The sequence below is a fragment of the Microcebus murinus genome, chromosome 9 (assembly GCF_040939455.1).
Source record: "Microcebus murinus isolate Inina chromosome 9, M.murinus_Inina_mat1.0, whole genome shotgun sequence".
Lineage (NCBI taxonomy): Eukaryota > Metazoa > Chordata > Mammalia > Primates > Cheirogaleidae > Microcebus > Microcebus murinus.
The window spans coordinates 63,342,748-63,365,184 of NC_134112.1; the positions used below are offsets into that span (position 1 = coordinate 63,342,748).

General features: G+C 33.1%; 1 protein-coding gene across 1 annotated transcript in view; it reads right to left on the reverse strand.

The window, feature by feature from the left end:
* COG5 (component of oligomeric golgi complex 5) overlaps positions 1 to 22,437 on the reverse strand; it is a 299,347-nt gene that overhangs the window by 118,518 nt on the left and 158,392 nt on the right. The window contains exons 8-10 of the mRNA XM_012746191.2: positions 9,525 to 9,690; positions 919 to 1,031; positions 632 to 709 (exon numbers count right to left, since the gene is read on the reverse strand). Of these exons, the coding sequence (XP_012601645.1) occupies positions 632 to 709; positions 919 to 1,031; positions 9,525 to 9,690 (357 nt within the window). The remainder of the gene's footprint in view (positions 1 to 631; positions 710 to 918; positions 1,032 to 9,524; positions 9,691 to 22,437) is intronic.

Consider the following 22,437-nt stretch of genomic DNA (forward strand, 5'->3'; position numbering starts at 1 on the left):
TATGAGCTTATAAAGAAAACTATACTATGATACTAGAAACTTAAAGAATTTTTTCCTTTGGAGTACTAGGGGTTAGAATTTAATGATCAATAGAATAACTAATTATTCTACTAATCCTTATCAAAAACACATCAAAATGAATATAACATAGAACCAGGGGTTCCTATGCATGAAAGAAATTCTTATGGCCCACGAGGCTACCAGATTGGTGGATCACAGAAGAGAGATCTCAGAATATGGAAAATGAATACAGCAAAATGCTTTATGGAAAAAAGCAGTAGTCAGTGAATATATTATAATGATCACTATTGAAATTTATTACTTACCAAAAATTTCATCTTATATTCTAACGGAACTTCTAAAAACATTTATAAGCTATCCTTTATATGACAGAAAATGAAAAATTAGCATATGCATTTCAGAAATTAGTCGATAATACTGCTAGCATCTACTCCATAAACAAACATGATTACATTTATATTGCAAGGAAGATTTATAGTTGTCAAGAAATACACTTTTCTATTGCCATTTGACATGTAGCTATTCTATAAAGTAGTAACACAAATGATGCTGATTCACATCGTCCTGCTTTCTACAAAAAAGATGCAAAAATATTTTCATTTAAACATACCTTAATTATTTCTTCAATGAAACAAATGTGAGAGACAGGATCTCTCTTTTTCGCCAATACTTTTTGTAGGTGTTGTACCTAAAACAAAACAAATATAAAGCTTAGGCACTAGGAAAAGCAAGAGAAGGGAAATGGCATTATGCTAGACCCCTTACCCACATCACAATCAACTAATAGATGTATTCTGAATGCTCAGAGATTTTAAAGACCTTCCCAAGGTCATACAATTTGGAATAACCAGGAGTTAATCCATAATTAACATTATTTGCACTCCTTAAAATATTTACCTGTCCACAAACAGAACAAATAAGATCCATTAATTTCTCCATATTGGTCCAGAGGGAAGCACGAAATGCTGCAGTATTTCCTGGGGTTGGCATGGTAGATCGTCCGGGACCCCCTGGTTATGAGAGACAAACAAATATGAAAAATAAAATTTGCCAAATACAACAAAATATATGTTATTTTGAAGCATACAAAAGCTAAAAATCAGAAGTTCCTTCTTTAATAATTTCTTATGAGTGATATAAAAAAGAATTTTAACGTTTTGAGTTTAAGAAAGAAAGGGAAACCACACACATACACACCCCAATACCAGTAATGTTAAAATAGGAATTGATGAAAATGGTTTTCCACAAGGGGTAGGAGGGTGGTGGGAAATGAAACAAGGTGAAAGGTAGAGGGATAGAAGTGAGTTTGGCTCTGTTTCCCACCATCCCCACGCCCTTTGTAGGAAACCATTTTCATCAGTTTCCATTTTACCCTTCCTGGGTATGAGTGTTGTGTACATGTTTAAGGTGTTGTTGCCCATTCTTTCTGAAAACAAACCCTAAAACTGAATACAAATACAGAAACAAATGGATTAACTGTACAGCAAACTGATAATAAAACCACACAGGAGGAAAATAATTCAAGGAATTTTTAATCATAGAATCCTGATTTTAGTAAGATATATTTTATGGACAAAAAGAATTACAAAGAAATATTGAACTTTACTTAATAGATTTGTTGCTGAATGTGGTATTGATGTACTAATCCTGAAACTAGATATATTTTATAGTACAGTAAATGAAGGTTCTTACTGTAAATAGAATAAAGACACAGATATGTAATGGGGATTAGAGGCATCTCCCAACTAAGTCCACTGAAAGGGCAGAGAGACAATGACTCTTCAATAGTAATAAGCATATCTAACATCCAAATTTTGATTTCTAAGCACTATTCCCCAATAAAAACAAACAAACCTGGACTCAAGGGAGAAAAGAGTGATTCCATATCTGAAACAGTGAAAATGCAAGGTAAATCTTTACATACTGTGTCATTGAGCAAAGAAGTATTCAAGGACAAAAAGGAGATTTGTTCAAAGACAAATGAAGATCTGTCAAATTTGATTTGACTATAGGTTTCCACAGAACAAATTTGATCATCTAAAATAATACTGGTGATATAATAATAATAATGGTGATAAATAATAAATAATAATGGTGATAAATTATAAAACAATGATTAAAAGAATAATGTATGAGTTTACAGAGAAACTCAAAATGTTTGAAAAGGATGGGAACTGCTCTCTACAAAAGAATGCTAGTTACTAAATGCAGAAAGAATGACAGAATTAGGGGGAAAAAATCACCATTTTGCAACTACTAGTGCAACAGTGAAGGAAAAATTATCAATAAATACCAAAATACTAGGTGAAATGTTCTAGGGAACAAGATATTCACATGGTCTCAAAGTATGCACCAAAAATTACTAATTACAAAGAAAAGAGAGTACTTTCACAAGGGCAGTCTACCATATACCATTTTAATGAAGTGATCTCATTTGGCATTAGCAACAATAGGACAAACTGACATAATTTTGTCATTTCCTGATATGATGTAATGGGAAATACACAACATCAGCTTAATACCAGTATGTTAACCCTGAATCTCATCTTGAAGAAACAATCAGATAAATCCAGACAAATTCAGATTATGGGTTTCTCCAAACATGTTAATGCCATTAAAAAAAACAAAAAAGGTATGGGCTGTTTTTGATTAAAGGAGAATAGAGACAAGATAACCCACAGAAAAGCATGATCCCTGATTGGTTCTAGTTGAGGGGAGGGACAACTATAAAGAATATTTTGGAGAACAATTGAATAATTTTGAATTGAATTGCATATTAAATAATATTAATGTATCAATGCTAAATTTCTTGAGGGCGAGAATGTCTAAGAATGTTCTTATATGTAACATAAATGAAGCTATTTGTACAGGTTTAAAATCTTCCAACGTAAAAAAAGAAATTGTAATCCCAAATTGAAAGGCATAAATTCCAGCCCAAACTAAGGTTAAAACCCAGGCAGTAAAAGAGCTAACCCATGGTATGTCTATGTCTCTGCTTTTAAAGAAGACAAGATCAAGAAAACCAGAGTTTTTTCTGTGTAAGCTGCCTCACTCTAGTTTTTCAACAAGTCTAAGTTGAGAAAAGAATTACGCATACCTTTTGCAAATAGATGCTATTTTTTTTTAGTCTGATAATAGTGGAAAGCAATAAAAGAGGGAATCTAGGAGAAAGATGTGGGCTTTAAATATGAATAATTCCTATTTGAAATCAGGATTCAATTAATTTTTTAAATTATTTGCAGTGTTGCAAAGGCTATTAAGGAAAAATATACAGGAATAGATAATATTGTAAATCTGTGGTTGTCTCATATGTTATATAAATAATAAACTAATAGCAGTGAGGAAAGGGTATATAGTATCTTTATGAAAAATAGAAAATATTAATCAAAATCTTGGAATATGTATGGTTTTATTATAAATAATTAAAGGAGTCATTAAACTATTACTTTCTCTTAAAGTAAATACAAGCAGAAATGCAAAGTATTATTACCTATTTGTAATTATTTGGAAAAACAGACATAGAGGAGATCACAATCATTGGTTCAATTAGTTTTACAGCTCTGATTTTTCTTTCTTATGGTCCATAAAGACTTTTATCCTCACAAGCAAAATATACATTATTAAAGCTATAAAAAAAAAGATAGAAATAATTAACTGACTGAACACAGAACTGCTGTATAAAAGAAGGGAAGGAGGAATAATTAAAACATAAAAACAGATGCAATTATCAGTTAGCTTTAACAGACTCACGAAACAAAATAGTGTCAAACTAAGTTTTACTGAAGTGATAAAAGAAACTAGGAGCTCCTCAAAGAAATAATACTTGAAAGTGATTTCTATTTAATGATTGGTAGAGTAAAATGAATTCCCTTTTCTTTTCCCTTGAAATCCAATGAAAATAAAAAGAAACAAAAGGTAGAGAAAAATGTCAACTTCAAAGAAACAAAGAATCAGATAAAAACTTCGAACTTGAGATTATGAAGCAGGCATGCAGAATGTGGTAGATAACTCAAAATGAAGAAGGAACTAGATAGCTGATACCTTACATCATTAGCAAGAAACAAATTGCTCTTAAAATCAATTGTAAGAATTTGGACATGCCTACTAAGGATTCTTTTATTAGAGCTGAGATCTATAGACCTGGATGGGTAAAGGAATGTTCAACAGTACAGAATGACAAAGAAAGAAAATCTGAAGGAGAAACCATAATGAAATGATATTTACATTGTTTAAGAATTAGCCCTCAAGAGGGAAAGTGAGATAAAAGAAGAGGAAAAAGCTGATAATGCTAGGATTCAACATAGAAATGGCCTAAATAGCTTTACTAGGAGTTACCCTAAGCTCCTGAATGGTTCAAAATTTGAGGAGAGATGTACTCAGAAGGTAAAAGGAAATAAACTGGTGAATGGTCTTTCTAGACAACAAATTGAAATTAAACTGTAGACTGCCCAGGTCTCTCTCCACAATCATTCCCACACCATTCTATAATGAATAACCAGTAACTTTAAACAATGATTAATAATCAGAAACAAAGCAAGGTTGGACTTAACATAGATACTGGAGGAGGGGCTAGGAAAGAGGAGGAAAGGAACATAAGCTAAAACTGATGATAAACATAGGTCGCCAAATAAACAACAGGTTACTCAGTTTTCCACTGTCTCAAAGTAATTATCGGAAACATCTTCATGAGAAAAATTTATAGACATTTAGACCATATTAGAGACAACAGAACATTATAATGAACTAGGGTGAAAACAAAGTAAAACAGGGGAAATAGGCAAGAAGAAATCACACAAGATAAAGTACAAAGATATAAAAATGATCATGGAGAAGAGGGACTTCCAGTTCCAAAATGACAGCATAGAAACAAGCTGGCTTCCCTTCCCCCCATAGGAAACCAAAAGCAAATATACATCTCTAAGATTATCACCAGTAATACCCCAGAACTCAAATATGAGGATGAGACAATTTCCAGGGTCACAGAAAAGTAAAACAACCCTGAGCAGACAGTAAGAAAATCAGACTTCCCCACCAGTGACACCCCTACTCTTATTCTGCCTGGCACCAAGCTCAAGAAGATACTACACATGGAAAACAAAGATGATCTATATGCATAAAGTTCCTGAAAAGAACAAATGGAACAGAAAAATATTGAATATACACAATGGAGGAAAACTTTTCTATAAAAAGGGAACATACTCTAATTCAGGAAAAAAGAATCGATACAGAGCATTGAGCCCTGAGATATACCCTAAAGAAGTTATTAAACTTCAAAGATAAAGAACCATTTGGATGTCCAAGAAAAAGCAAATTAGGTATGTGGGGGATAAAAATATGATTAGCCTCAGACTTCTCTAAAATAAAACTGAAACTCAGCAATCAATAGTGCAATGTCTGACACTGGATGGGATCCTCCATTTCCCTAGCCTCCTTTTACATAAGGAGGGACTTCAGCTAATGTAACACTTTGGGCTGGTTTCTTTGCCTCTTACTTAACCCTCTCATCTAAAGAGGAGCAAATTATCTGACCAGTGAATTTGAATAACCAACTGAGCATAATTGGCTCAGTCCCTTCCTTTCCCTCTAGTTGAAGTTTTATATGTATAAAATGTGCATTTTGACTTGCACTCTACCAGTAGTTAAACACAGTGAGGCAGGATGAATTGGGAACCATAATTTTGAGGTGACAGAATACATATTTGATTACAGATCTAACCTATACCCTTCAGTCCAATTTTCTTTTATCAGTAATAAAACATTTTAATTAACATATTTTTGTCTTCCACATCTGTGTCTCAATTGTTTTCAAATTCAGTGGGGAAGAGAAATGTTATTTATTGGGCAAGCTAACCAAATTCTAAGGAAAAGAAAGTATAAATAAGAATTTATATCTGGCCAAATTATTCAAGCATAAAGGCAAAAGACACCATCAACTATGCAAGAACTCAGAAAGCACAATACCCATGAAACATTTTTGAAAAATCAATTGTATTATGACACTCCAGCAAGGAAAAGATGAATACAGAAATAGAGAGGTCATATTAAAACGGCCAGAGATTAGAATCAAATCATTTAAAAATAAAAGGAAAAAAATATTAAAAAACACTGATCATTCAAAATAATATAACTAACAATAAGCAAATGAGGGCAGGAAAAGTAGGGAGAAGTTTAATTGTGCCTATATCCAACCTTTGATAGTAGAGAGCCAAAACTGTCTAAAATTGAAATGTAAAGAATGATTTTAATTTCTTAATGCTTTTTGTAATCTTTTATTCATTATTTTTAAATTTACTTTTTATGATCTAATATTCCTTGTGAAGAAGTATTGATTTGAAATTCATTAAGCCCTTCAATTTCACATAAATTTCCAAATACTCTGTTTGACTAAAATAAAACACATTTTATTTTCAAAAGTATACATCTAAAACAGGCAAGGCCAAACTGTAGTGCTTAAGTTTGCACACAGAAGGTGATTAATAATGGTTAATGGATAATGGTTATGTATGGCAGAGGTAGGGGTTGTGATTGGTATAGAGGTTCCTGGAATGGTTTGCAAAGTTGACCTAGGTGGTGTTTACCTCGTAATAATTCATTAAGCTACCTGTTTCACTTATGTTTTCTATATCTGAGTTTTATTTCATATTAAAAATATTTTTTAAAATGCATATATCTTAAAATTCCATTTATGCCACTTGGAGACCCTGTCTCTAAAGGCAAACAAACAAAAGCAATAATGCAATACAAATTCTTATACATATGTGCCAGACTTTCTCTAGGGTGTATTCTTGTAAGACAAATTTTAGATCTTAAAAAAAAAAAAAAAAAAAAAAACTCCATATACCTTACTTTTTATTTCAGCATATTATGGGGGTACAAATTTTTTTTTCCTTTTTTTTTTATTTCGGCATATTATGGGGGTACAGATTTTAAGGTTTCAATAAATGCCCATTTCCCCCCCCCCAAAAGTCTGAGTCTCCATCATGATCAGGTATATGGAGTTTTAACCATAGAGATCAAATTAATAAAATTGAGTAAAGTAATTGAACCATTTTCTTTCCCTATGATAGTGTATTAAAACTTCTGCTTTCATCTAACACTCAGTTCTGTCTTAGATTTTGATAATCTGATGACTGAGAAAGAGTATTTTGTTTAATCTGTATTTCCCTAATAAGTAGCTCATCCTCTAAAAAGAAGCTGAATATCTTTTCACATGTTTATTAGATGTGTTCTTTTGTGAACTGTCTATTCATTTTTTTTTTTTTTTTTAAAGAAACAGAGTCTCATTCTGTCACGCAGGCTACAGTGCAGTGACTCCATCATAGCTTACTGCAACCTAGAACTCCTGGGCTCAAGGCATCCTCCTGCCTCAGCCTCCTGAGTAGCTAAGACTATAGGTACATGCCACCATGCCCAGCTAACTATTTAATTTTTTTAGACAGGGGAGCATCTCACTATGTTGCCCAGATTGGTCTCAAACTCTCAGCCACAAGTGATCCTCCCACCTCAGCATTCCAAAAATGCTGAGATTACAGGTGTGAGCTACCATGCATGGCCATATTCTTTATCTATTTTGTCAGTTGAGTTGTTTATATTATTGAATTAAAGGCTTTGTTATAGATATAAGGTAACATTTTGTCCCCTTAAAATTGTGTTATGTTACATATTTTTATAATTTTGAAATAATTTTAAACTTATAAAAATTTTGCATTATAAAAATATTTTTCACTGAATCATTGGCAAATAACTTAGTGACATGATGCCCCATCACCCTTGAATATTTTAATGTATATTTTCAACAAACACATTCTCCTACATAACCTCAATATAACAAGATCAGAAAATTAATATTAATGCTGCCTATGTAACACTAAAAAAATAAAAATAATAGTGATTATTCTTTTAAAGAAAATTATAAAGAATTGATGCTTAAGATTTCTACATTAAATCATGGTATCCACTCCTCAACAGATGATAATAAGGCAGCTTTAAAATTCTTTTTTCTTTCAACAAAAGAAGCGTACATTAGGATTGACAGCAGGTGAATAATTACTTTCATTTTTTTTCCTATTCTTGACAACACAAGAGGGAATGAGATTAAATTGCTCCTGGAAATTTAAACATTAGATCAAACTTTCTGAGAATAATTGCTGGGAAAAGCTGAGAGTAAAATCTCCTTTGGCAATTTCTTTTCAAAGATTTCCTTCTGGAATAGCCTTAATACAGACCTGTTCAGAGGCTAGGGCTAACCTTTAAAAATCTCTTTAAGATCTAAGATTCTTTTATCTTTTTATCTAGTGCAACTTATTTATGAGTTACATATATTCAGTGTTATTTAAGGTCAAATTTATATAGCAAATGTAAAAAATAACAATAAATGGCTGAAATCTTTTTTAATGTTAGTTATTTATCAGGAACTGTTAAAAATTCCTCATGGGTTATTTCATTTATTCTTTAGGGCAAACAACCCTTTAGTGATTAGAGTACCTTCAATGGAAAAACCGGAAGAGAAAAATCAGGAACACTAAGACAAGACCTTGGGGGTTTTTTTCTGTAGAATGAAGAAATAAAATGGGATAGTAGACCTATAGAAAGAAATGTAGTCAAGATAGATTTGATTATTTTTAAACAGAAGAAGATACAATAATACAACTGTATTGATTGGAAAGAGATGCAAAGAAAGAAACATTGACAATGTGGTGGAGAGAAGTTATCTGTTGAAAAGATGCCTTGGGATTGAGATCTAATGCAAATGTAGACTGTTTAGTCTTTGCTGGGAGAAAGCACAGTTCATCCAAACTAAAAGCAGACAAGAATGAATATAAGGGGGGAAATAAAGACATGGAGTTGCAGCGAGTAGGTAACAAGTGCACATAATATGTGGTCTTTTTTATCTTTTATGGAGAAGTGTGTTATATATGTAAATGTCATCAACAGAGGTAAGTCTGGGCAGGAAAAGGGTTACAGACTGCTAATGTAGGGCTACTCCTCCCCACCTTGAATGTACTTTCCTTTGGTAGTTTTCTTTAGACTTTGCTACAGCTGTCATGTTTCCAAAGGTTTTATCAGTTTCTGTCTGCACAGTTAGCCATTACTGCTCCTGAGTACCAGAATTATCTTAAGGAAAAGTCCAGAAAGCTAAGGTAGAGATGGCATTCCTTAAAAAATATTTTCTCTCTCAATAAGAAGTACATGTGAGGATAAAGATTTTAGAAGAAAAATATGTTCCTTTCCTTTTTTTTTTGGCATCTGTTTCCTCTCAACTAAATGATGCCACAGTTTATAGATCTTTATCTAGAAGTTCTGAATATACCGATTGGCCAGTTCAACTCACTGATTAGACATAAAAGCTATAAATAAATTCTAAAACATAATTTCTTCTCTCATTTTCTGTGTACTAAAAATGAGTCATTAGATTGCTTTGAAACACGAGTGTTTCATATACTATTCAAAGGACTTCTCAGTTATAAATAAATGAAGAAGCTAAATATAAACTACATCCATACCTCTCACAGCTGACTGGGAAGGCTGAGTCAAAACTTTGATGTCTAATGCACTGTTGATATTTTCCTTTAAAGTAGTACGATATCCATCCACAACACCGATAATAGTATCCTTCAAAATTCCAAGATTATGGAAAACCTGAAGAGCTGTTCCAACTTGAGTAGGATTCTTAAAAAAAAAAAGGTGAGGTAGAAACAGATATAAATAGGAAAGCCAACAAAACCAATATAAATAGATGACTTTAAGTAATACTTGAGCAGTTACTACCATATTTTTAAATTATCAAAGATAGGAACAAAGACAATTTGGAATTAATATTTTTAGTTTTATTTCATAAAAGACAAAGTTAAATATTATGTATATTATTTCTTCCCTTTTTCCATTTTATCCTCATTTAAAGGATAATAACAAGTTTGGAAGTCTGTTCTGTAATATCAGAACTTATTTAAAATTTACCACCAATCCTTATAAAGAGAGTCATGCTGGAACCGACAACAATCCTATATTTGTTTAGAGAACAAATAAATGACTTCTAATTAGCTAGGCATGGTGGCATGTGCTTGCAGTCCTAGCTACTCGTTTGAACCCTGGAGTTTGAGGCTGCAGTGGTCTATGATCGCACTGCTGCACTGCAGCCTGGGCAACAGACTGAGAACCTGTTTCAAAAAAAAAACTTCTGCAGAGTTGACTGAGATCTGAGCCATGCAGACTGATACTATTTTATTATATTTCATTCATCCATTCATTCATTGTAACTACAAATATTTATCCAGTGCCTACTGTGCATCTGTCATAGTTCTGGGTGCTGAAAATACAGCAGTGAAACAAAACCAATGAAGTCCTTGTCCTCATGGAGCTTCTATTTATTGAGAATGCATAAAACAGAATCTCTGGTAGTGATACGTGCTATAAAAAAGTAAAGCAGAGAATAAGAATAGAGAATGATGGGAATTATTATATAGAGAGGAATCAGAGAATATCTCTTTGAGGTGATATTTATTTATTTTTTTGTGACAGAGTCTCGCTCTCTTGCCCTGGTTAGAGTGCCGTGGTGTCAGCCTAGCTCACAACAACCTCAAACTCCTGGGCTCAAGCAATCCTTCTGCCTCAGCCTCCCGAGTAGCTGGGACTACAGGCACACGCCACCATGCCCAGCTAATTTTTCTATATATTTTTAGTTGGCCAATTAATTTCTTTCTTTCTTTTTTTCTTTTTTCTTTCTCTTTTTTTAATTTTTTTTTAGTAGAAATGCAGTCTCGCTCTTGCTCAGGCTGGTCTCAAACTTCTGAGCTCAAACAATCCACCCACCTCAGCCTCCCAGAGGGCTAGAATTGCAGGTGTGAACCACTGCGCCCAACCTGAGGTGATATTTAAACAAAGACTTGTATATATTAAGGGAGGGAGTCTAAGAAGGATATGAGGACATACAGATCTGGGTAACAGTATTAGCAGAAGTACTGAGATAGAAATGTGCTTGGTATGTTGGGGAAACAGTAAGAAGTCCATGATGGTAGCTGGAACAGAGAGAAGCAGATAAAGGCGGAATATGAGGCAGCTAGTAGAAGCACTATCAGTGAGTAGATTATGCCTAAAGAGATATATAAATAGGTTGTTGGATTTGTGGCTAATTAATGACTAAATTATCAAGCTAATATATTTCTAGCCCCAAACAGTTGAAATTCTTCTTTCATTGATGATTCAGTGTCTATTATTAGAGACACATGGCTAAAAGTTAAATTATTTCATTAACTTATTTTTTTAGACTAAGTTTATTTAAAAAGGTTACTTCTGAAATATATTGGTGTTATTTTAAAACAGCATATGCTGCAGACACACACACACAGAAGCAAAGTAAAGTCAGCTTAAAGAAAATAACAGGAAACACGGTTGGTGAATACAATACCCATTTGCAAAAAACATTTGTTATTAAACAAGGAAAAGAAGTAAATGGATATTATTTCAAATGTTTTAATAAAGCAGCTTAATATGGTCATAACAGAATTTAATTCTGTTATATATTATAGATTCTTTATTGTGTACCAACAAAGAAAATAAGAAAAAATAAGCTATTTCATATAAAATTATTAACTGAAAACATGGGGCATGGTATTTGCTTTTATTGTTATTTCCATTTTCTTCCTTTTTCCCAAGAGTGATTTGTTTTAAACTTTTTAGTAAAGATCAAGAATCAAAATTAGGCAGCTATAAAGAAATTTCCCATACCACCATTCCAGTGTATATATAATTCAAGAAGCATTACGGGAGCAACTTCAAAGAATTCTTTCACCTCATGAAACTAAAATACAGATATATACTTTAAAATTATACTTATTGCATTGATTATCCTCAATGGATCTAAAAAGCATAATTTTTCCACATACAGTACAGTTTCAGTGTTATCAGTTGAATATACATTGTAAGATTTATGTGCACATCAATTTAAAAACATATTTCACTTGAAACATCTGGCTAAAATGAACCACTCTTCATAATTCTCTACTCCCAAAATTATTAATTTCCAAAAACTTTTCAAAACATAAATGTATATAGCTCATCATTAAATAAGCATAAAATTAGAATATTTATAATTCATATTTATAATAATTCTACAAGTAATTTTAAACTTGTTGATGTGACCACTTTTCCAATTAATGCTAATTTTTCATATTTATACCTTAATATTATCATTTGTTAGTAGGGAAACTACAAAATAATAATTATTCTAAATAAAATTCTTAAAGTAGCATACATACAGGAAGCAAATTATGTAAGCACAGCTTTCTGAATTATCACAAAGTAAAAACACCGAGATCATGAAACCAAATATTATCAGCACCTTTGAATCTTGTGTGGCTCCCCAAATTGCATTTCTCCAATATTATCATTATCATTACATCTAACACCAAAGATTAATTTTGCCTGTTTTTGAATTTTACATAAATGGAATTATACAGTATGTATTATCTTGTGTCTAGTTCCTTTTGCTCAACATCTTATTTGTGAAATTTATCCACATTGTTGCTTTTATTCATTTTTATTGCTGTGTAGTATTCCATTGTAGAAATTTACCTTAGTTTATTTATACATCCTACTGTTGAAATACAATTGACCACTTTTAGATGTTTAAATTAATGTTGCTATGAATAATACTACATGATTTTAGTGAACACATACATATATGTACTTCTGCTGGGTAAGAGTAGAATTTTTTGGATCATATGGTATAATATGCTTAGTCTTTGTAGATATTGACAATCTTACAAAGCCATTGTAACAATTTACATCCCCACCAGCAATATATGAGAACCATGGGAGCTCCACGAACTTGCCAAAAATTAAAATAATCAGTCCTTTTAATTTTAGCTGTTTTTCTGAGAGAGCACTGTGATTTTATTTTGCATTTCCAGGATGACTTAGGAAGTTACCCCTTCTTGCATGTTAATTATCCATTTGGATATCTTTTTGTGTGAAGTGCACTGTCATCTCTTTTGTCTATTTTTCTGTTATCATTTACATATTTGTAGAAGTTGTTTATATATTTTAGCTAAAATCACTCTGATGATTATATATACTGTAATTATGTTTTCCCTTCTTAATGAAGTCTTTGAAGACAGAGAAATTCCTAATTTAAATGTAGCCCATTTTATTAACCTTAATCTCTATGGTTAGCATTTTCAGTATCCTGTTTAAAAAATGTTCCCCCGCCTCACATTCATAAGGATGTCTTTTGTTCTTGTAGTTATCTTCCTGAAATTCTATGGGTTTATCTTCATACTTAGATATACAATCCATCTGGAATTAATTTCTGCATGAGATAGGAGTCAAGATTAGTGTTTTTCTATATAGATGATACACAATTGATCCAGTACAATTTATTTGAAAAAACAAACAAGCAAACCAAACTCTCCCCCAAAAAGCCATTTTTGCAATAAATCAAGTTTCTATATATGTGTGTTTGTTTCTGGATCTCAAATCTCTGCCACTTGTCTATTCTTATATGAACTCACCTATCTAAATAATTATAGCTTTTAAATAACTTTGATAGTCATCAGCCTTTGTTCTTCTTCAATTTAGTATAGGCTCTTCTTGGTTCATGACACTTCCATATAAATTTCAGAAGTGGCTTCAAAATTTTCATTTAGGGAGCATGGGCAATATATGTAACCTTAACACTTGTACCCCCATAATACACTAAAATAAAAAAAAATTTTCATTTAAAGAAAAAGCTTCTGGGATTTTGTTTGAAATTACATTAAGTCTTTAAATAAAATTAGGAAGAACTGATATCTTTATAACATTGAGTTCTCCAATCCACAAACATGGTATCTCTCTTCATTTACTCAGATTTTCTTTAATTTTTCTAAATGTTTCATAGTTTTCTGTGAAAGGTTTTACATATCTTTAATTTGAATTATTCCTATGCATTTGATTTTTTTTGATATTGTAAATGGTAACTTTAAAAAAAATTAGTCTTTTGCTAGCATATTAAAAACACAATTGATTTTTATACATTAAATTTTAGGCTGGGCGCGGTGGCTCAGGCCTGTAATCCTAGCACTCTGGGAGGCCGAGGCAGGAGGATTGCTCGAGGTCAGGAGTTCGAAACCAGCCTGAGCAAGAGCAAGACCCTGTCTCTACTATGGTAGAAAGAAATTAATTGGCCAACTAATATATATATAGAAAAAATTAGCCGGGCATGGTGGTGCATGCCTGTAGTCCCAGCTACTTGGGAGGCTGAGGCAGCAGGATTGCTTCAGCCCAGGAGTTTGAGGTTGCTGTGAGCTAGGCTGATCCCACGGCACTCACTTTAGCCTGGGCAACAAAGCGAGACTCTGTCTCAAAAATTAATTAATTATTTATTTAATTAATTTTAACCTAACAAACTTTCAAAATTCAGTTATTAATTTTAATAGTTTATAAGTTTTTTGGTTTTTCTACATATACAACCATGGTATCACTGAATACTTTTTAATTTTGTTTCTAATTCTCTTGTATTTTATTACTATTTCTCATTACTTTAGCTAGTATCTTCAGTATGATGCTGAGTAGTAGTAGTAAGAGTGGTATGCTGTGTCATCCTTAACCTCAGGCGGAAAGCCTTAAATATTTCACCACTGAGGTTTTTGGAAATACCCTTTAACAGATTAAGGAAGCTCCATTCTTTTTTGCTAAGAGTATTTTCAATCACAGATTGATTATTAATTTTATTAAATGTTTTTTCTGTACTTATTGAATGATTTTTTTTCCCCTTTACTGAAGAAATTATGTTACATTTTTGGGCCATCTTGGTTGTGATGAATTATTAGTTTTAGATCTCCCTTGCTTACATTTGCTAACGCTTTGTTTAGTATTTTTGCATCAGTTTTGAAGAGAGACAACTAGTAATTTTCCTTCCTTATAATGTTTTGATATCAAGGTTACTCTGGCCTCATAAAGTAAGCAGGTAAGTATGTTCCCTCTTTTTTAATTCTTAGAGTTTATATAACATTGGTTTATTTATTCCTTAAATGTTTGGAAGAATTCAACCTGGTGAAGCTATCTGGCCTTAGAATTTTTCTCTGAGGAAAGGTTTTTAATGATAAATTTTGTTAATAGATATAAAACTATTCAGATTTTCTAATTTTCCCAATGTTATTTTTGGTAAGCTGTTTTTCTAGAATTTGTCAATTTTATCTAAATTTTCAAATGTATCTAATATCCTCTATCTTTTTAGTTTTTGTTGCATCTGTTGTTAGGTCACACCTTTTTCGTTCTTCCCTTCATCAGTTTTTCTGGGCATTTATCAATTTCCTAATCTTATCAAATAACTAATTTTTGGTTTTGTTGATTCTATTAGTAGCTTTTATTATTCCTATTTCATAGGCTTTGTTTTGGAGTCAGTCCTAGATCAGAATTCAAGCTTTAGCACTTAAGTAGTGGTAGATCACTTAACCTAAGGCAAATTTTACTTAACCTCTTTAAGACTTAGTTTCTTCATCTGTACAACAGCAAAAACAGTAGTAACAGCAGTAACAGTACAACAGCAAAAACAATAGTAACCACCCAGTGGCTAAATGAAATAATCCTTACAAATGATTTAGCATTAGAAGATAGGAAGAAGACCTCAGTATTAGTTACCTTTACCTTGATCTGCAGGTATTATGCTATAGTGAAAAGGACATCAACTTTTAAAATCATATAGACTTGGGATGAAAACCTAGCTCTGCTACAGATAAACTGGTTGACTTTGGGAAAATTACCTCATCACTCAATAAATTTTATGTACATAATTAATTGTTTGCCTCTTCATCAGATTTTAAGATCTCTTAGGGAAGGTTCCATGTTTGTTTTGTTCACTGCTATACTTTTAGCATCTAGTACAAGTGCTAGGTGGATGGGTATTTAAGAATTATCAATTGCATAAGTGAATGAGTAAATAAATTTATATGATTTAGTTTTCTGGGGTTTCGTTTGTTAATTCCTTCTTTGTGAGACTGTTGAAAGGGCTACTGAGATAACAACTTTATAATACCTGGTACTCAGTATAAGAGTAATAAAAAATATTGGTTCTCAGATCATTTATTAATATTCCAAAACTTATAAGAATGCTAAGAATTGTCTTTGTTCCACTTCCAAAGGAGTTCTCATCATTCTATCTTTGCTTATCATTGAAATAAGTAAAGTTACACAATAGTTACTATTTGGGTAACCATGAGAAGTTAGCTCTCTCTTCTGTCTCTTAATTTCCTAAAACTTTAAAATCGTGAGGATAGATGAAAGGAGGGATTCCCAGAGCTGCATAAAAATCTTTTTTACAAAAAAAGCAGCAATCAAATTTTTGATTCAGTTGGACCAGATTGACCTTTTTCAAAGCTGTTAGATGATTCTGATACAGCAGCCTGGCAGCTACCTGAGAACCAGCATTTGGAAAACACTGAACTAAGTGACTTTACCAGATTTTTAAGGATGAGAATCGTTTATTCATGTGAAGATAAGTTTTGGTAAAAACAACAGAGTACAAAAACAAATGACAGTGGAAAACCACAGAGTATGCTTGTGCTGTGTATGTGAAAAAAATGTTAATTATTTTGTTATTATGCAGTTGTTAATGAATTACTTACATAAACACAGATGAATTTATATATGCTAAGGTACCAATGAGACATTCTTTTTTGGAAATGTAAACACTTTTGAAACAGATAATCATAGAAATCTAGTCTAGGTAGCAAACTAAATTGAATAATAAATAATGAAAATAGAAAGATATTGAAAACTAGAAATCACAAAGGGGGTAAATAAAGAACAGAATTAGTGGGTGTGACAGAATGAAAATACGATGAAAGAATACTCAAGTTAGAGCTGAAACTGGAACATTAGAAAAATTGGAAATAAAATAATTTTGCCTAGCTATGATTTAAGTGAAGAACGTCTCCTGGAGATACTGATCATTAGTGTCGTTTCACCAACACTGTGTCTCATCACAGACAAATACCATGTATACTGACCACAGTTCTTGTTGAGCCCCTATAAATAAAAAATTTCAGGCTTTTAGTTCACTCATCTATAAAATGAGGAGACTAGACTAGATGAACTCTAACAGCCTTTCCAATACTAAATGATTTTATCATCATTCAATGTGTATCATCTGCTATGTACTGACACTGTGTGAGGTAGTGGGGTTAAAAAAAAATGAAGCAAATACTGCACTGTCTGACCTTTCAATATTTATGGTCTGATGGGAGACAAAGACAAGTAGATCAGCAATTAGAATGTACTGTGATAAATGAGGGGGAAGTGGAGGGATTAATGAAAACACATAGGACATGCAATTACTTAGACTTGGTGAGGGAAAGAGGAATGGAAGAGTGAAGAAATGCTACTTAAAGGAAGGTGTCTAAAGCCAAGACCTGAACTGAAGTGGTTATGGGAAGGTGTCAGGAGTAAAGGTAAGAAGGTAAGGAAGATATGGAGGAGTGGGAAAGCAAAAGGAAAACTGTCCAAGCAGAGGAACAGCATATACAAAAGCCCATGAATGGCACAATGTACAGTCACACATTGTTTGTGAACCTAAATCCACTAAAATGACACCTGACAGATAAGAGTTCTACATAAATACCAACTGCAAATCCTGATGCCTATGTAAATGGCTCTCAAACTGCTATGTAATTACTTGGGGAAACTTGTTAAATGAAAGGAAGCACATGGAATGCTTGTGACATGCTGGGAAGGTTTGATTTTCTTTTTTAAATCTGAGTGCTAGTTATACATGTTTGTTTATTTTGTAAAAAATTCATTGAGCTGCACTCTTATAATGCATGAACTTTCCTGTTGATTACATTTTAATAAAAATAATTCTAAAACAAATAGGAACTGAAAGGAATAACAGGTTATGACAAAAGATACTTATCAGAAAAGACTTCTGCTTAAATACCTAAAACATCATTCAATATTGCTTTATAGTTTATTTTAGAGCAAATATATTAGATTCAATAGAATACATGTTTAAATTATTAAATAATGTAAATGTTTAAATTTATGTTTAAATTATTAAATAAACATGAATCTTATATAATTTTCTCCCAAGACAATACACACAAGATTTGTATGTACACAGTCAAAATTATCATTGTTTTTAAAAATAACTGACTCCCAAATATTGTCTAATGTGAAATTTATATTTTGGTTTTGAACATTGTTATGTATTGAATTTGCATCCCTCAAAATTCATACATTGAAGCCTCAACCCACAATGTGTTGATTTTTGGAGATGGGACATTTGGGAAGTAGTTCAAGGGAAATGAGGTCATGACAAGGGGTGGGGGACTGGTGTCCATAGGATTATTTCCCTTATATGAAGGTTCACCAGAGAGCTTGCTTGTCCTCTCTCTGCCCTGGGAGGACACAATGAGAAGGTGGCTGCTGAAAGAAGCCAGAAAGAAGCCCTTAACAAGAAACTGAACCCTGCTGAAACTTTGTCCTGGACTTTCCAGTCTTCAGAAATGTGAGAAAATACATTGTTGTTTAAGCCACCCAGGCTACAGTATTTTATTATGGCAGCCAGAGCTGACTACATGCTGAGCAAATGGGTTAAATTTTAGAGGGTATAGTGAGTTGAATAGTATCCCCCCAAAATTCACATTGAATCAAATCCTCAGAATGTGACTATTTTTAAAGATGGCATCTTTGCAAACGTAATTAGTTGAGATGAGCTCATACTGGGTTACAGTGGGGCCTAAAGCCAATGACTGATGTCCTTTTAAAAGAAGAACATGCACAGAGACACAGAAAAACACAGAGGAAAAGGGCCTGTGACAGCAGAGGCAGAGATTGGAATGACATAGTCACAAGCCAAGGAACACTAAGGATTCACGAGGGCCCCCACAAGCTAGGAAAAGGCAAGGAAGAATTCTTCCCTAGAGCCTTCAAGGGTAGCATGGCCCTAAGACACCCTGATTTGCCTTGTAGTCTCCAGAACTATGGGATAATACATTTCTGTTGTTTTAAGCCACCCAATTTGTGATAATTTTTTTTTCTCCTCAAATTCCTTTTTACCATTGTGGTAATTTATAATGGTAGCCCTAGGAAACCCATACAGAAAGGTAGGGGTAACAGAAAAATATATATGCTTGCAACCCAAGTGCCCATCGATAATTGAATGGAAAAACAAAAAGTAGTATATACACACACAATGGAATATTATTCAGCCTTAAACAGGGAGAAAATTCTGACATATGCTATAACATGAATAAGCATTAAGGGCATTATGCTAAGTGCAATAAGCCAATCACAAAAACACAAATGCTGTTATGATTCTACCATACTGTATCAAGTACCCAGAGTAGTCGAATTCATAGAGATAGAAGTAGTTGCCAGAGGTTAGGAGGATGGGGGGAATGGGGAGTTGAGTTACCACCAACAGAGAATAAAGATTCCAATTATTCCACATCCTCACCAACACTTGCTATTTTGTATGTTTTTGACAGCAGCCATGCTAACGGGTAGAAGGGATATCTTACTGTGGTTCTGATTTGCATTTCCTCCACGATTAGTGACGTTAAGCATCTTTTCATATGAAATGTCTATTCAACTCTTTTGCACATTTTTTAATTAGGTTGTTTTTTGTTGTTGAGTTGTAAGTAATCTTCATGTATTTTGGGTATTAACCCTTTATCAGATATATGGATTGCAAATATTTTCTCCTGTTCTGTAGGTTGCCTTTTCACTCTGTTGATTATTTCTCTTGGTGTGCAAAAGTTTTCAGATTTGATGTAATCCTATTTGTCTATTTTTATTTTGCTGCCTGTGCTTTTGGTGTCATATCATTATCAAATCTAATGTCATGACATTTTCCCCCTGTGTTCTTCTATGAGTTTTATATTTTCAGGTCTTACATTTACGTCTTTTAATCCACTGTAAGCTAAGACTTGTATATGGTACAAGGTAAGGGTCCAACTTCATTCTATTCCATGTGGAAGGAATATGCATTTCAAAATAAGCAAGTTATTCCCAAGTTATTTATACATACCAAAGTTTGAGAAGCACTACTTACATCATTCCTAAAAGCCAAATTAAGAAACCTGATCTTCCTCAATAATATCATTTTGGATACTCTCCTCCACAGCTTTAGACCTGGCTCTCTGTAGCCCAGGTGTTCTTTGCACAGAATATAAAAATATATGATCTTTATTCCAAGGACAGGAAACTCAATTTACTAATGATAAAAATTATGGTCTGAAAAATAATAGCTTCTCTGCTACAATCATCTAGTATGCTCTATTATGAACTGGGCATTACCTAAGGTATTTTACATATATGATGTCTAATCTTCCCCCTAAAAATGTTCGAGGTAGTTGTTATTGCTTCCTACCTAAAGAGAGAGAAACTGAGGCATAGAGAAGTTAAGAGACAGCCTAAGGCAACAAAGAACAGATTACAGAGCAAGGATTCACATACATCTGATTTTAAAGTTGATGCTAGCTGAGTGCAGTGGCTCACACCTGTGCAGTGCAGTGGCTCATTATCCAGCACTTTGGGAGAATGAGGTGGGAGAACTGCTCGAGGCCAGGAATTGAGACCTGTCTGGGCAACATAGCGAGACTCTTCTAAAAAATAAGAAAAATTCACCAGATGTAGTGACCCACACCTGTACTTCTAGCTACTTGGGAGGCTGAAGCAGCAGGATCATTTGAGCCCAGGAGTTCAAGGTTGGAGTGAGCACTGATTGTACCATTTCACTCCAGCCTCAGTGACAAGAGTGAGACCCTGTCTCTTAACAAAAAGTGATGTTTTTTCTAAATAACAATGTTTATTTGCAAATAGCCATTAATATTGAATAAAGAAAAACCTGGTTTTTTTTAATTGGTAAAAATAAAGTTTTTAAAGAAGATAAAGGGAATGATCAATGAATAATATCTATTTATTTGGCTAAGAACATTAAAAAAAACTTCATTATATACTATCATTAATTTCTATAAGAAAGGGTATTTAAATACAAAAAAAATGAGTGAAACATCCTCAAAATCACATACATTCTTTAAATAATGTGAATATTCCTTTATGAAAAGGCCACTGCCAAGTTCTTATTTTTAATTTTAGAGGGAACTGATGAAAACCTCAGCACAACTGCTACTGCTCTGCAAGTCACTGTTTGGGACCAGTACTGATGTTATCTTTCTGTACAAACAGGTTGACCCAATCTTGCCAAAAGATACCTACACACCACAGGTTATCCTCAAGTTTAAAGTCTCCATAAAAACTGTCCATTAACACTGTTGGTGGGACTGCAATTTAGTACCACCTCAATGTATGGAGATGCCTCAAAAAAATAAATGTAGGCCTACCATTTGATCCTGCAATCCCGCTGCTGAGTACCTACTGCTGGAAACATGGTAGTGGCCTTTTCATAAAGAAATATTCATATTATTTAAACAAAGTGATTCTATCAAAAAGACACCTGCACTTGAATGTTTATCACAGCACAATTCACAATTGCAAAGATGTGGAATTAACCTAAGTGCACATCAATTCATGAGTGGATAAAGAAAATGTTGTGTGTATATATTATATATGTACACACAAACATACACATACACCATGGAGTACTACTCAGCCATAAAAAGGAATGAACTAATGTCATTTGTAGCAACTTGGATGGAACTGAAGACCATTATTCTAAGTGAAGTATCTCAGGAATGGAAAACCTGACACCATATATTTTCACTAATAAGTGGGACCTAATAGATGGGTACACATAAAGTGATATAAAAGATATAAGTAACCAAGAAGCAGGGAGGGCAGGAAAGAGAGTGTGGGATAAAAGCTTACCTGTTTGGTACAATGAACACTATTCTGGTAACAGGCACACCAAAAGCCCTAACTTAAGAATCATATCAGATGTCTATATAACAAAAACACTTGTACCCCCTTAATTAATATTTTGAAATAAAACAAATTCCCTCTTTACTAGTATTCTAGGTTACTGCATTCTCTGCGAAGTTTGATGATTTTAAGTCAGCAGCAAATAGTTAATCAACTTTTTGCTTCACTTACCGGGTTTCACATGCTCTGCCACGCATCATAACTTTTAACATACTTTAAATCAGCAAAATCATAAATTGTCCTTAATAGAGTCCTCTTTCTCATCTGACAAGTAATCTTGACAAATACAATGTGAGTACTACAATTCACTGCTCATCTTGGAACTGCCTGTTTTGGATACCTATCTTTCCAATGTTCCAGGATAAATTCTAGGACTTCTACTATGTTTCCTTACATTCTCCACCCAATCCCCTTCTCTTTACAAAACTTCTCTTTACAAAATCTCTTTATTCTTGGTACTCTGTGCCCTTGGGTGGCCCTCATTCCTTGCAATGCCCCACTGTGATCTGTGGTAAGCAATATACGCCAAGCAGATGCTTTCTTCCCAATAGAGCAACA